Below are 12,175 nucleotides of genomic sequence, written 5' to 3'. Positions count from 1 at the left end.
ATTGGGAGAGTAGTGCTGTATTTGGGGGATAGTATTAGGTTAGACAGGTAATCGACTCATTAGTTTTTATTAAATATCTGATAAACCATATATTCAATTAAAAAATTGACCATGGGCATATTTATAGATGATATTAAACTCAACATAATTGTAATTGGTCATTTTTAATTAATTGTAAAATTAACTAGATAATAGCATCAACATAGAATAGTTGTCTAGTGAAACTATTATCTAGTTAATTATACAATTAATCATCAAAAAAATGATCAATTACAATAATGTTGAGTTTAATATTATCCATAAATATGCCCATGGTCATTTTTTAAATTGAATGTATGGTTTATCATATATTTAATATAAACTAATGAGTTGAGTACCTGTCTAACCGACTACTATCCCAAATGGCAACAATACTCTCCCAATTACTTTATACGCTGGTTGTACTTAAAAAAATAATTGTTCAATAAATACTAAACTGATAAATATATTCAAAAATATTATATAATTTTAAGTACTTTATTTTTATTGAATTTATGATTAGTCCAATTAATTTTTAATCAATAATTTCAGGATTTTGAATTAAATTTTGTAAACACTATAAAAACACATTTTAAGTTATAAATTAAATCTAATTAATATAATTATTGAAATCTTAAAATAAAAGTTTCTATAATTTATATCATATAATAAACAAAATGCAAATTTTAGCTATTTTAACATTTGTTTTGACATTTTATTGTCTCAATGCTTGTAAGTTAAAAATTATTGTTTAAAAATCATTTAAAAGCATATTATATTAATAATCTCTTAAATCTCTAAAAAAAATTTCATTTATCAGATCAAACATTGCGATTGAACACCGGCTATGAAATGCCGATTCTCGGTTTGGGCACATTTCGGGCCACTGGAGACAGCTGTTATAAATCTGTGATTGAGGCACTCAAAGTTGGTTTCCGACACATCGACACGGCCTCAGATTATAACAATGAGGAACAGGTGGGCCGCGCATTGGCCGACGCCATAAATTCCGGAATAGTCAAACGTGAGGACGTGTTTGTCACAACAAAAGTATGGCCACAGAAAGCCGATGCTCGCAAAAAAGCATTGGACAGCATTCACGAGTCAATGAAAAAGATGAACCTGACGTACATTGATCTGGTTTTGGTACACTTCCCATGGGATCAGTACGTCGAATCTTATAGGGGCTGCGAGGATGCCTTCCACCAGAAGTTGGTCCGATCGATAGGTGTGTCCAACTTTAATGAGCAAAATTTAGACATTTTGCTTAAGGAGGCGACTGTCCGGCCGGCAAACAATCAGGTACTGTTGAATCCCAAAGCTGTCGGAACCGGTATTATTGATTATTGCAAGAAAGCCGATATAACTGTTACGGCATATTCACCGCTTGGCACCGGTAGTCTAGTAAAAGATGCAAAACTGGTTGGTATCGGTCAGAAACATAACAAAAGTGCTGCACAAGTGATGATCCGATGGGAAATCCAAAGAGGCGTTTGTGTTATACCTAAGGCAACGGATCCCAAATATATTAAAGAAGACTTCGAGGTCTTTGATTTTACACTCACTGACAATGAGATGAAACAAATACCGTTTTAATTGTTTGTTTCATTAATATTATATAATTTGTTTTACTTTTAAATTGTTTTTTTATTAAAATTAATAAACAATTATTTTTTAAAAATAATTTCCATACTTACATACATACAGTACTAACTGATTAAATTATTTAAATGATAAATTTTATTGATTTTATAAACAAAACTACATAGACGAATTATTAAACTTAAAAAAAACTTTAAATAATAATTTAGTTAATTTATTCAATATTAAAATTTTGTTGATATTTTCAACTATATATATATATTTAAATTATTTAATTATAATAATTTAATTCTATAATTTATTTTTGTTAATATTATAATTAAAAATTAACTAGAATAAATTTTAAAATTTTTAATTTAATATTCTCAATGTTTTTAACATTGTATTGTAGTATTATCGTTTAAGTTAGCGGGTGGTTAACAATTTAAATACAATCAACATATTTTTAAAAACATTTAAAAAGTTTTTTTTGTTTAACAAATTTAAGCTATCGTTTCAATAGAGTTATTGTTTTGAATATACAGTTAAATATAATAAATAATGTTAACAGAAAAAAGTTACCGAAATCTATGGATCAACTCATCATTTCGTGACACTCTTCTTGTATTGTTGTCGATGCTATTTATTATGCACTCATATGTTATACTATATCTAATATTACAACTAATATCGTCGCTGTACTCGCAATACGTGAGATCAACTAAAGTGATAAACGAGTGGTACAACAGTTATCTTAGAGAAACAGATATTGACAGTGAAAATGAGATAAAAGTCATAAAAAGTGATACATTTAATATCATAACCGATATTATTATAGAGTATGTAATGTATTTTAAATAAATGAAAAATAAATATATTTATTTTTTTAAATTTTTTATGACCAGATTTTTAAAACTTTTAGTAGTAGTAATCGGTATCTTCAGTATCATTGATGTGGTCGAAGGTTTTATCGGTGTTGTCGTGTTTTGTGTGTTTCAATCGATAGCAGTTTTGACCGCTATATTGGATACACCTATTTGTTGGAATCGACAACAATTGGGAGATAATATATACACCATAATTGAAAACTATTCAAAAATTGTTATCATATTTTTCCAAACAATTGTTGCCATTTTGGCTATCATTGTGTTGGTAATTGATTTATATAATCTAAAAGATAGTCTCAATGCATAAATATTACCATAAAATAAATAAATAAAATATATTAATTATAACTATTATTATAACTACCTAATAATGATAGAAAAATAAGATAAGTTTTAATATGAATTGAACCACAAATAAATTTGTATTTAATAAAACATTTTAAACAATACAATACAACATATTATAATACTATTTATAATTTAAATTTTTTATAAATAAAATTTTTATGAAATTTAGTAATTTTTGTTACAATTTTAACTCAAATTAATTGAGTATCTGTCACTGACTGTTAATTATAAATTAACAACCGGTTTAATAAATTATTAGAGCTTTGAAATATTAGTAATTAAAATATTTTATGTAAATTTAAAAAATTTAAAAAGTCATTAATTAATTAATTACTGAATTATTAAATTAGGACTATTTTAATATATTAGAAGTCATAAAAGTAAAGTAAATATTTAGTTATTTGTAACTTTTATTAATCTATGATATAATATTAATATTAAAGATAATTTTTTGTTTTTTTAAAGTTAATTAGTAATAACACTATTAAAACTATTAAAGTTTTTAATAACTGATATTTATTTATCCAATATATGCCGAACTTTATTAGTTTGTGTCAAATAATAGGATCTAACAAAATACAGGCACAAAGTTATTGATAATATTTAAACTAATCAATTGATTTAGTGATATATACTATGAAACAATTGTTATGAACTAATGTTTAGGACATTTGATATTAAATATATTTATTTTCATTAAAAATGTTTTACATATTATCATCAATGATATACAGTATTATCTTAAGTACAGTAATTTTGCAATTTCGTACACTTATAGTAGCCAAGAGTGTGAATTATTTTTTAAATAGTAAATTATAATATGTTAATTTGGTTTTTATTTAAATATTTTAATAAATATATTTATATTTATTTTACCTAATTTAATTACTTAATTTATTTTATAATTAATTTATGACAACAAATAAACTATTTTATAATATTAATTTTCAAATTTATTATTATAACTAATTATTTTTGTGGATAAAAACTTGTTTTTTTCAATTGAATTAAGATAAACTTATAATTATCAATTGGATTATTATTATTATATGATAGCAATTTTGTAGAAATTAAATATTTTAGTATTTATAGAAAGAAAATAAAAAAAATATATAATTAATTAATATTAATAACAATAAATTAACCAAATATGCAATACCTGTCTGTTTTAGTGTTGGCATTAGTAGCCTATAGTACATCGGCTTTAGGTATGTGTTAAAAATAATATAATATTTGAATTATTTAACTATTAATATAATTTTTAATTTAGCGCCGACTATCAAATTGAACACCGGTTATGATATGCCGGTCATAGGGTTGGGCACTTGGCAGGCAACTGGTCAAACAGCCCGACAAGCGGTCAAAGATGCCATCGCTATTGGCTATCGACACATAGACACGGCCTCACACTACGGCAATGAGCATGAAGTGGGTCAGGGATTGCACGACCAGATCAATGCCGGTCTTATCAAACGCGAAGACGTATTCATCACCACAAAAGTGTGGCCGCAGGGAACCGACCGAAGGAAAGCACTCGAATCGGTCAGACATTCAGTACAACAACTGAACGTATCGTACGTCGACTTAGTTTTGCTACATTTCCCCGAAAACGATTGGATCAATGTCTACAGGGGTATGGAAGATGCCTACCACCAGAAGCTCACCCGATCCATAGGTATCAGCAACTGTGGCAGAGGTCAGATCGACCAACTGTTAAGAGAGACTACAGTCAAGCCGGCCGTCAATCAGATCAGTATACAGCCGCGCAATAATCAAGACGACACTGTTAACCACTGCAATGAATTAGGTATTGTAGTAACAGGTTTCTCACCCCTGGGTACCGGTTCAATAGTCAAAGACCATACATTGGCCTCAATTGGTACAAAACATCAAAAATCTGCCGCACAGGTAGCTCTTCGCTGGCAAATTCAACGACATTTGATTACTATACCGAAGGCTACAAATCCTAAATATATTAAAGAAGATTTTGAAATCTTTGACTTTCAGTTGACCAACGATGAGATGAATACTATTCATAATTTGCATTAATTATTATTATTATCTATAGATAAATGTAATATATATTTATTAAAAAATAAATAAATATTTTTAAATAAATAGTAAAAATTACAAATATATCATAATTGTAATGTATGTTATTAAATGATAACTTAATTTTCTATACAAACACATTGTCATACAAATCAGTTTATAAGATAACTGTTTTGTGCCTAAAATATTTGCACTATTATTATATTATGATATTATACAGTACTTTACTTTTATATAGTGTATATGGTTTTATATGAAATAATTGATAGCAAATAAACTATATGATACTGGTATTTTTTATATAGTATATTATATTTGATAAATTGTTTTAATTAGTTCATATATTATCATTATCTATAAATATATTTATAGATAATTATAAAAAAGTAAATAAAAATTGCTTTTACTCTCTATGTGTTTTAAGTACATATTACTATAGAAATATTTATAGTAAAAAATATTGTATACATGTGTTGAATAGTTAAATATAAATTAGAGTTTAGGCTATCTTTACAATAAAATTAAAATATTTATACTTTATAATATTAAAATACAAATATACAAATTTTTAATTATTTTTGCATAAAATTTAATTGAAATATTACAAAAAAATAAATATGAATTTAATAAATTAAGCAATATTATATGATAATATGAATCAATAGATAATTTATTATAACATGTTTTTCAAACATTATAATAAAATGTGTGAGAGTTAGGGTTTAATAGATAGTAAAACGTGGAAATAGTTTCACTGGGAATTCACAAGAAACAAAAAATAAGGAATTTTTTAGAAATAAAATTTGCCACAAACTCTATAATCTAAATATATATATCTATATTAAGTTTGGTCAACAAGTAAGAGTCACATCACATAAATTTTATTAAAAATAAAAATTATTTTAACAATCTATTTGTTTTAAGTGCAAATATTGTATACATGTGTTGAATAATTAATTAATTATCAATAGATTACTAAAAATTAGGTAAACTTGTTGTCTAAGATATTGAATTGTCAAGGATTTATATGTTTTAAAATATTCTATATATACTTTATAAAAAAATAATATATATATATACAGTATATATAATGATATATTAATATATATTAATAGATAAATTAAAATTTGTAATATTATATTATAAAATTTTTATTATTTAACAAAACAATATAATAATGAATTTTTTAGGACTTTTGTCTTTAGTTTTAGTAGTCTATTGTACATCAGCTACAGGTTTGTATAAAAAAAAATATATTTATTTATTTACTTAACTATTTATATAATTATTACATTAATTATATTGTATTATTTAACAGTGCCATCAATAAAGTTGAACACTGGCTATCAGATGCCTCAGCTTGGTTTGGGCACCTGGCAAGCAAAAGGTGATCCCGTAAAACAAGCAGTAAAGGATGCACTGGAGATTGGTTACCGACACATCGATACGGCATTTATTTATGGCAACGAAAAAGAGGTCGGAGACGGCATTTGGGAACAGATTAACAAAGGACTTCTTAAACGAGAAGACTTGTTCATCACAACAAAGGTTTGGCCGGAAGGAAGCAATCGGGAGAAGGCATTGGCTTCGGTTAAAAACTCACTCAAGTTATTGAATGTTACGTATCTGGACTTAGTTTTAATTCATTGGCCCGTCGGTGACATCAATAGTATCTATCAGGGACTGGAAGATGCGTTCAATCAGAAATTGGTCCGATCGATAGGTATATCCAACTTTAATCAGACCAATATCGACAACTTGTTGAAGACGGCAAAAGTAGTTCCGGCAAACAATCAAATCAATATCCATCCGACACTCAATCAGGACGAGACTGTTGCCTATTGTAATAAATTAGGTATCGCTGTCACCGGTTACTCACCACTGGGTACCGGATCTATGATTAAGAACCCGATCCTAACATCAATCGGTGCCAAACATAACAAGACAGCGTCACAGGTGGCCATCAGATGGCAAATCGACAGAAATTTAATAACAATACCAAAGAGTGTAAACAAAAAATATATTAAAGAAGACTTTGAAGTGTTTGACTTTAAACTAACCGCAGATGAGATCAAAACTATTCATAATATGAAAGCTTAATATTTATTAACTATAGTAATAATAGTAGTTTTTTGAAATTTTAAAAATATAATTAAATAAATCTAATAAATTTATTGGATCTAAAATCTAAAAAATAATCAATAATAAATTTCTATAAAAATAATAAATTAAACAAATATTTTTTATCTTGCAAATTATTTTGTTTCGCTTGATTATTAGTAAATAAATATTATTGAAGCAATTAATTTGCTAAAAAAAATATTTTGAAAAATATATGTATTATTTTTATTTAATATAAATTACAGATAGTAACAAAAAATCATTTTCTAAATATAACTGTATAGTACTGTATTACGATAACATAAATATAATTAATTAAAAACAATTAATAAAAACAATTGAACTAATAATCTAATTGATTGATAAAATGTTTCTCTAAAAAAGCAAAGTCCTGTTATTTTTCGTATGAAAGTGTTTCACAAATAAAAGATTAATTGATATTTTTCTCGACTATAAATATCAATTGTAAAAGTTATTAAAAATTTGTTACATTGAATTGACTTTCAAATCAATTAACAAAAAATATAATAATAATTTTTTTAAAAACACACAATGAGAGTGTTAGGACTGTTGTCGTTGGCTATGGCCGTCTGTTGTATCTCAGCTAAAGGTTTGCTAAATATATATGATATATAAATTATAATTTTATTTATTTATTTACTTATTATTTAATTATAATTTTATATCAAATATGCTAACAGTGCCATCAATTAAGCTGTACACCGGCTATGAGATGCCCCAAATAGGTTTGGGCACCTGGCAAGCAAAAGGTGATTCCGTTAGACAAGCAGTTAAGGACGCACTGGAAATCGGTTACCGACACATCGATACGGCATTTATTTATGGCAACGAAAAAGAAGTTGGCGAAGGCATCCATCAACAGATCCAAAAAGGTGTACTCAAACGGGAAGACCTATTCATTACCACAAAGGTATGGCCCGACGGTTGCAATCGTCAGAAGGCGTTGGAAATGATCAAACACTCGCTGAAAGAGTTGAACGTTACTTATCTGGATCTGGTTTTAGTACACTTTCCTCACGATGACTACGCCAACACTTATCAAGGTCTGGAAGATGCTTACAACCAGAAACTGGTCCGATCGATAGGTATCTCCAACTTTATGAAGAGCCACATCGATCACGTGCTCAAGACAGCCAAAGTTAAGCCAGCAGTTAATCAAATCAATATCCATCCGACACTCAATCAGGACGAGACTGTTGCCTATTGTAATAAATTAGGTATCGCTGTCACCGGTTACTCACCACTGGGTACCGGATCTATGATTAAGGACCCGACCTTAACATCAATCGGTGCCAAACATCACAAGTCATCGGCACAGGTGGCCATCAGATGGCAAATCGAAAGAAATCTGATAACAATACCAAAGAGTGTCAACAAAAAGTATATTAAGGAAGACTTTGAAGTGTTTGACTTTAAACTAACTGCAGATGAGATCAAAACTATTAATAATATGAAAGCCTAATAATATGTTTGATATAATAATATGCTTTAAAAAATCAATTTAATTTCAATAACTAAATGTAAAACAATTTTGATTATTGATCTTTAAATAAATATTATAAAATACTCTAATTGTTTTTGTATTAATTTAATTAAAAAAAATATGTTTGCAAAATTTGAAATTTTAATAAATAAATTAAGCATAATACTGTTTATAAATTAGAGTTAATAATAATATAATAAACAAACTTCAAAATAGGAAAAATTATAAATACAATGTTAAAATAGTTGCTAATATAATTTTTAAATAATAAAAATAATATTATAACTTTTACTTAAAGTATAATTTATATGTAATCAAGTGTCAAGTTTTAAATTTAAAGTGATATATTATTAAATAATTTATATGCTATATCTTTAAATTGCAAAATAAGTAATTATTTTATTTTTTAATATTAAACTATTTGTTTTAGATAATCAATATAAAAATTATCTAAAATAATTTGACAGATTTATCGTAGAAAAACACATTTAAAAACAAAATTTTCCTTAAATTACTTTAAATAAATTACTTGCTATTTAAAAATAGCATAACTAATTAAAATTTTCAAGGTTAAATTTTAATATATCAACTTTACATTGTTTCAATATTTTAATTACGCGAATATTTTTTAATACCAACATTACATTACATTTTAATGTTTTTAATTTACTTAATGTATTAGTAATTTAATTAATGTATATAATATAATAATGTATATTTATACTGCATTTTAAGTTATTTTAAATACCTGTATTTAATCAACTCAAAAAATATTGAACAACCATTTTTATATCCTATCATAAAATAAAATAAATATTATATTTGTGAGTATATTTCATCAAATAAAAAATGTCCATAAAATATATATAAATATATCTAATATATTACCTTAACCTCTATGAGCAGTGTTTATGCAGTTTATAATTATTTGTTGATAATAACCGGATAGAGACGTGTTTGAAAAAATTAAAATCTTTACTATAAAACTAGTTTTTTAAAAATTTTTAAACACAACTATTTTTCTCATTGACTTTTATAAGTAAATAATTTTTTTTATAAATTTTTAATTCGTGTAATTTGTTTTAAACAATTTGTTTCAATATATATTTTTAATTAATACTGCATTATAATCACAAAATATATATTTGTTTTTATGATGAAGCTGATTTTATTATTAATATTAAATTGTTTTTACATTATTACTTGTGCCAAAGGTAATATTAAATTATAAATATTTAAATTATAAATTGTAAAATTTTATTCAACTTTTATTATTTTTTTTCTAAAACTTATTTTTTTTTTGTTTAACAAATGACTAATACATTAGTTTAGATAATTAATTAATAGATAATAATTTACTGAACAATAAAACACTTAAACATTTGTTAAACTAATGAATTATTTTTTTGAAGGACATTCATATGAGATAATTTTTATTATATGACATAATTATTTATATATTTATTATATTTTTGATATATTGTTTGATATATTGCTTGATTTTATTATCAGATGTGCCACTAATCCGACTGAATACCGATAAGGACGTACCGGCCATAGGGTTGGGCACGTGGCAAACGGAAGGACCCGAAGTGGTCAATGCAGTGATGAATGCATTGGAAGCCGGCTATCGGCATATCGACACCGCCTGGTTCTATCACAACGAGAAAGATGTGGGCAAAGGTATACAACAGGCCATCGATAAGGGTATTGTCAAACGCGAAGACATCTTCATTACTACGAAAGTATGGCCGAGGAATATGAATCGCAGAAAATCATTGGATATCATCAAAAACTCGCTGAAAGAGTTGAACACTTCGTACGTCGACTTAGTGTTGGTTCACTGGCCACTAGGCTTTGCCAGAGCAACAGCTGAAGTCTATAAGGGTTTGGAAGATGCCTACGATAAGGGATGGGTGCGATCGTTAGGAGTGTCCAACTTTAAACCGGCTGAAATTGCCGAACTCCAGAAAACGGCAAAAGTCATGCCCAGTATGAATCAGATCCGAGTCCATCCGGGCTTCAACCAGAACAAGACAATCGACTGGTGCAACAAAAACAATATTACTGTCACCGGCTATTCACCGCTGGGAACGGGAGCCATACTTCGTGATCCGACACTCGTGAAAATAGGTAAAGCAATCAACAAGACTACGGCTCAGGTGGCCATCCGGTGGCAAATACAGCGCCAACTGGTTGTCATACCGAAGAGTACAAAGAAGAATAGGATTATTGAAAACTTTGATGTCTTTGACTTTGAATTGACTGACAATCAGATGAGACAAATCAATTCAATTAAACAACAAAATATCAGAGATTTTTGGGGATAATCTCTGTTTGTTGTGTTTTTCCTCAAATTATTTAATTTAATGACAATATATTAATAGCTTTTCTTGAATTTCATAATACAGTAGTATTCAGTTCAGTCACTACTTAATTATAAATAAAATTACTGAAAAATAATTAATTTATTTATAAATAAAATAATACTCTAATAAATATTATACAATTAAATTATATTTAGATTTTGCTCATATGTATTTATAATTTATGATAATTTTTAAAAATAATAATTTTTAATTAAATAATAAATTAAATTATGATTTGTTTTGTATAAAAATTTTGCTAAAATTATAAATATGCAAATTATTTAATGACTTTATTATATTTGTAGTTTATTATTTGAAAAATAGAAATTAATACACATATTATATCAATAAAAGTACAAAAATAAATTTTTAAGCACATATTCAAAATGAAAAATAATAAATTCAAACAATTATCGTAACATTTGTATTCAAAGCCATTAAAACAAAATCTACATATTATTATTAAATAATAGTAATTTTGTTAAAATAGTTATGCTTTCATTACGTTAATTTGTTTTGTATACAGAGTAACCATAAATATACTGTATATATAGAAACACACATATAAAAATAACTACAGTAATGATCATAAAAATATTATGAAATTAATTTATATAATGTATATAAAAATAAGTACTGTATGTGATATGTATGTGTGTGTCAGTCATATAATGTAAATCTAATATTTTATTCATTATTATAAATCATTCATTAGATTATGATTTTCTCTAATTTAGACTACAATTTGTGAGCAATTCAACAATAAAACAAAAAAAATATTTTAGCAAACAGTATTGCTATAATTTATAAAGTATTTGTTTGTATATATTTTTCAAATTTTTTTAATTATGTACACTAAACACTAAGTATTATTATTAGTATTACATATTAAATTTAATTGTGAATTTAAGAAAAGATAATAATAATAATAATAAAATATTGGGAAAGTGTTGATATTTATCAAAATGATTATTTTATTGTAATAAAAATAAACTACATATTGTGATACATAACGAAAAAATTTATTTGTGTCACCTTAACACATATTTACAATTTTATTACTTTATATCATTTTCATTATTAATAAAAATATATATTAAAATAAAAATACATATATCTAATTGTCAATTACAATGCAAAATTTTATAAATATTGTTAAATATCTTTTAAATTTGTTTTTATAAATCTATGGATGAAAAATCATAAAATAAATAAAGTTTAATAAAAATTATTTCTAATGTTAATCAATATAATCAGTACTAATAATAAAATAATAGTCAAATAGTAAAACTTTA

General features: G+C 25.7%; 5 protein-coding genes across 5 annotated transcripts; all 5 read left to right on the top strand.

Moving 5' to 3' along the window:
• The first annotated feature begins 684 nt into the window (after positions 1-684).
• On the top strand, positions 685-1,614 carry LOC128955957 (9,11-endoperoxide prostaglandin H2 reductase-like). The gene is made up of 2 exons (XM_054301637.1): positions 685-750; positions 839-1,614. Exons 1-2 carry the CDS (start codon positions 696-698, stop codon positions 1,612-1,614), a joined length of 831 nt encoding a protein of 276 aa, XP_054157612.1. The 5' UTR covers positions 685-695.
• A 2,354-nt stretch (positions 1,615-3,968) lies between these two features.
• Positions 3,969-4,883, top strand: LOC128955956 (aldo-keto reductase AKR2E4-like). The gene is made up of 2 exons (XM_054301636.1): positions 3,969-4,042; positions 4,105-4,883. The coding sequence occupies exons 1-2, from the start codon at positions 3,985-3,987 to the stop codon at positions 4,881-4,883; spliced, it is 837 nt and encodes a 278-aa protein (XP_054157611.1). The 5' UTR covers positions 3,969-3,984.
• Positions 4,884-6,063: 1,180 nt separating this feature from the next.
• LOC128955955 (9,11-endoperoxide prostaglandin H2 reductase-like) lies at positions 6,064-6,986 on the top strand. Its single transcript, XM_054301635.1, has 2 exons — positions 6,064-6,121; positions 6,205-6,986. The coding sequence occupies exons 1-2, from the start codon at positions 6,064-6,066 to the stop codon at positions 6,984-6,986; spliced, it is 840 nt and encodes a 279-aa protein (XP_054157610.1).
• Positions 6,987-7,491: 505 nt separating this feature from the next.
• Positions 7,492-8,510, top strand: LOC128955332 (9,11-endoperoxide prostaglandin H2 reductase-like). The gene is made up of 2 exons (XM_054300996.1): positions 7,492-7,617; positions 7,709-8,510. Exons 1-2 carry the CDS (start codon positions 7,560-7,562, stop codon positions 8,488-8,490), a joined length of 840 nt encoding a protein of 279 aa, XP_054156971.1. The 5' UTR covers positions 7,492-7,559; the 3' UTR covers positions 8,491-8,510.
• A 1,155-nt stretch (positions 8,511-9,665) lies between these two features.
• Positions 9,666-10,841, top strand: LOC128955954 (9,11-endoperoxide prostaglandin H2 reductase-like). Its single transcript, XM_054301634.1, has 2 exons — positions 9,666-9,725; positions 10,024-10,841. The coding sequence occupies exons 1-2, from the start codon at positions 9,668-9,670 to the stop codon at positions 10,839-10,841; spliced, it is 876 nt and encodes a 291-aa protein (XP_054157609.1). The 5' UTR covers positions 9,666-9,667.
• The last annotated feature ends 1,334 nt before the right edge of the window (positions 10,842-12,175 follow it).

Source organism: Oppia nitens, unplaced genomic scaffold (assembly GCF_028296485.1).
Source record: "Oppia nitens isolate AA-2021 unplaced genomic scaffold, nextdenovo-longstitch-racon4-pilon3 scaffold2_pilon_pilon_pilon, whole genome shotgun sequence".
Classification (NCBI taxonomy): domain Eukaryota; kingdom Metazoa; phylum Arthropoda; class Arachnida; order Sarcoptiformes; family Oppiidae; genus Oppia; species Oppia nitens.
Note: the sequence above shows the minus strand (reverse complement) of the source record. Positions and strands in the feature narration are given on the sequence as shown.

Excerpts from the sequence above, each read along its gene's own strand:
- LOC128955957 (XM_054301637.1), top strand. The coding sequence starts at position 696 with ATGCAAATTTTAGCTATTTTAACATTTGTTTTGACATTTTATTGTCTC. Across the intron at positions 751-838 it reads ATTTTATTGTCTCAATGCTT|ATCAAACATTGCGATTGAAC; the intron begins GTAAGTTAAAAA and ends TTCATTTATCAG.
- LOC128955956 (XM_054301636.1), top strand. The coding sequence starts at position 3,985 with ATGCAATACCTGTCTGTTTTAGTGTTGGCATTAGTAGCCTATAGTACA. Across the intron at positions 4,043-4,104 it reads CTATAGTACATCGGCTTTAG|CGCCGACTATCAAATTGAAC; the intron begins GTATGTGTTAAA and ends TTTTTAATTTAG.
- LOC128955955 (XM_054301635.1), top strand. The coding sequence starts at position 6,064 with ATGAATTTTTTAGGACTTTTGTCTTTAGTTTTAGTAGTCTATTGTACA. Across the intron at positions 6,122-6,204 it reads CTATTGTACATCAGCTACAG|TGCCATCAATAAAGTTGAAC; the intron begins GTTTGTATAAAA and ends ATTATTTAACAG.
- LOC128955332 (XM_054300996.1), top strand. The coding sequence starts at position 7,560 with ATGAGAGTGTTAGGACTGTTGTCGTTGGCTATGGCCGTCTGTTGTATC. Across the intron at positions 7,618-7,708 it reads CTGTTGTATCTCAGCTAAAG|TGCCATCAATTAAGCTGTAC; the intron begins GTTTGCTAAATA and ends ATATGCTAACAG.
- LOC128955954 (XM_054301634.1), top strand. The coding sequence starts at position 9,668 with ATGAAGCTGATTTTATTATTAATATTAAATTGTTTTTACATTATTACT. Across the intron at positions 9,726-10,023 it reads CATTATTACTTGTGCCAAAG|ATGTGCCACTAATCCGACTG; the intron begins GTAATATTAAAT and ends TTTTATTATCAG.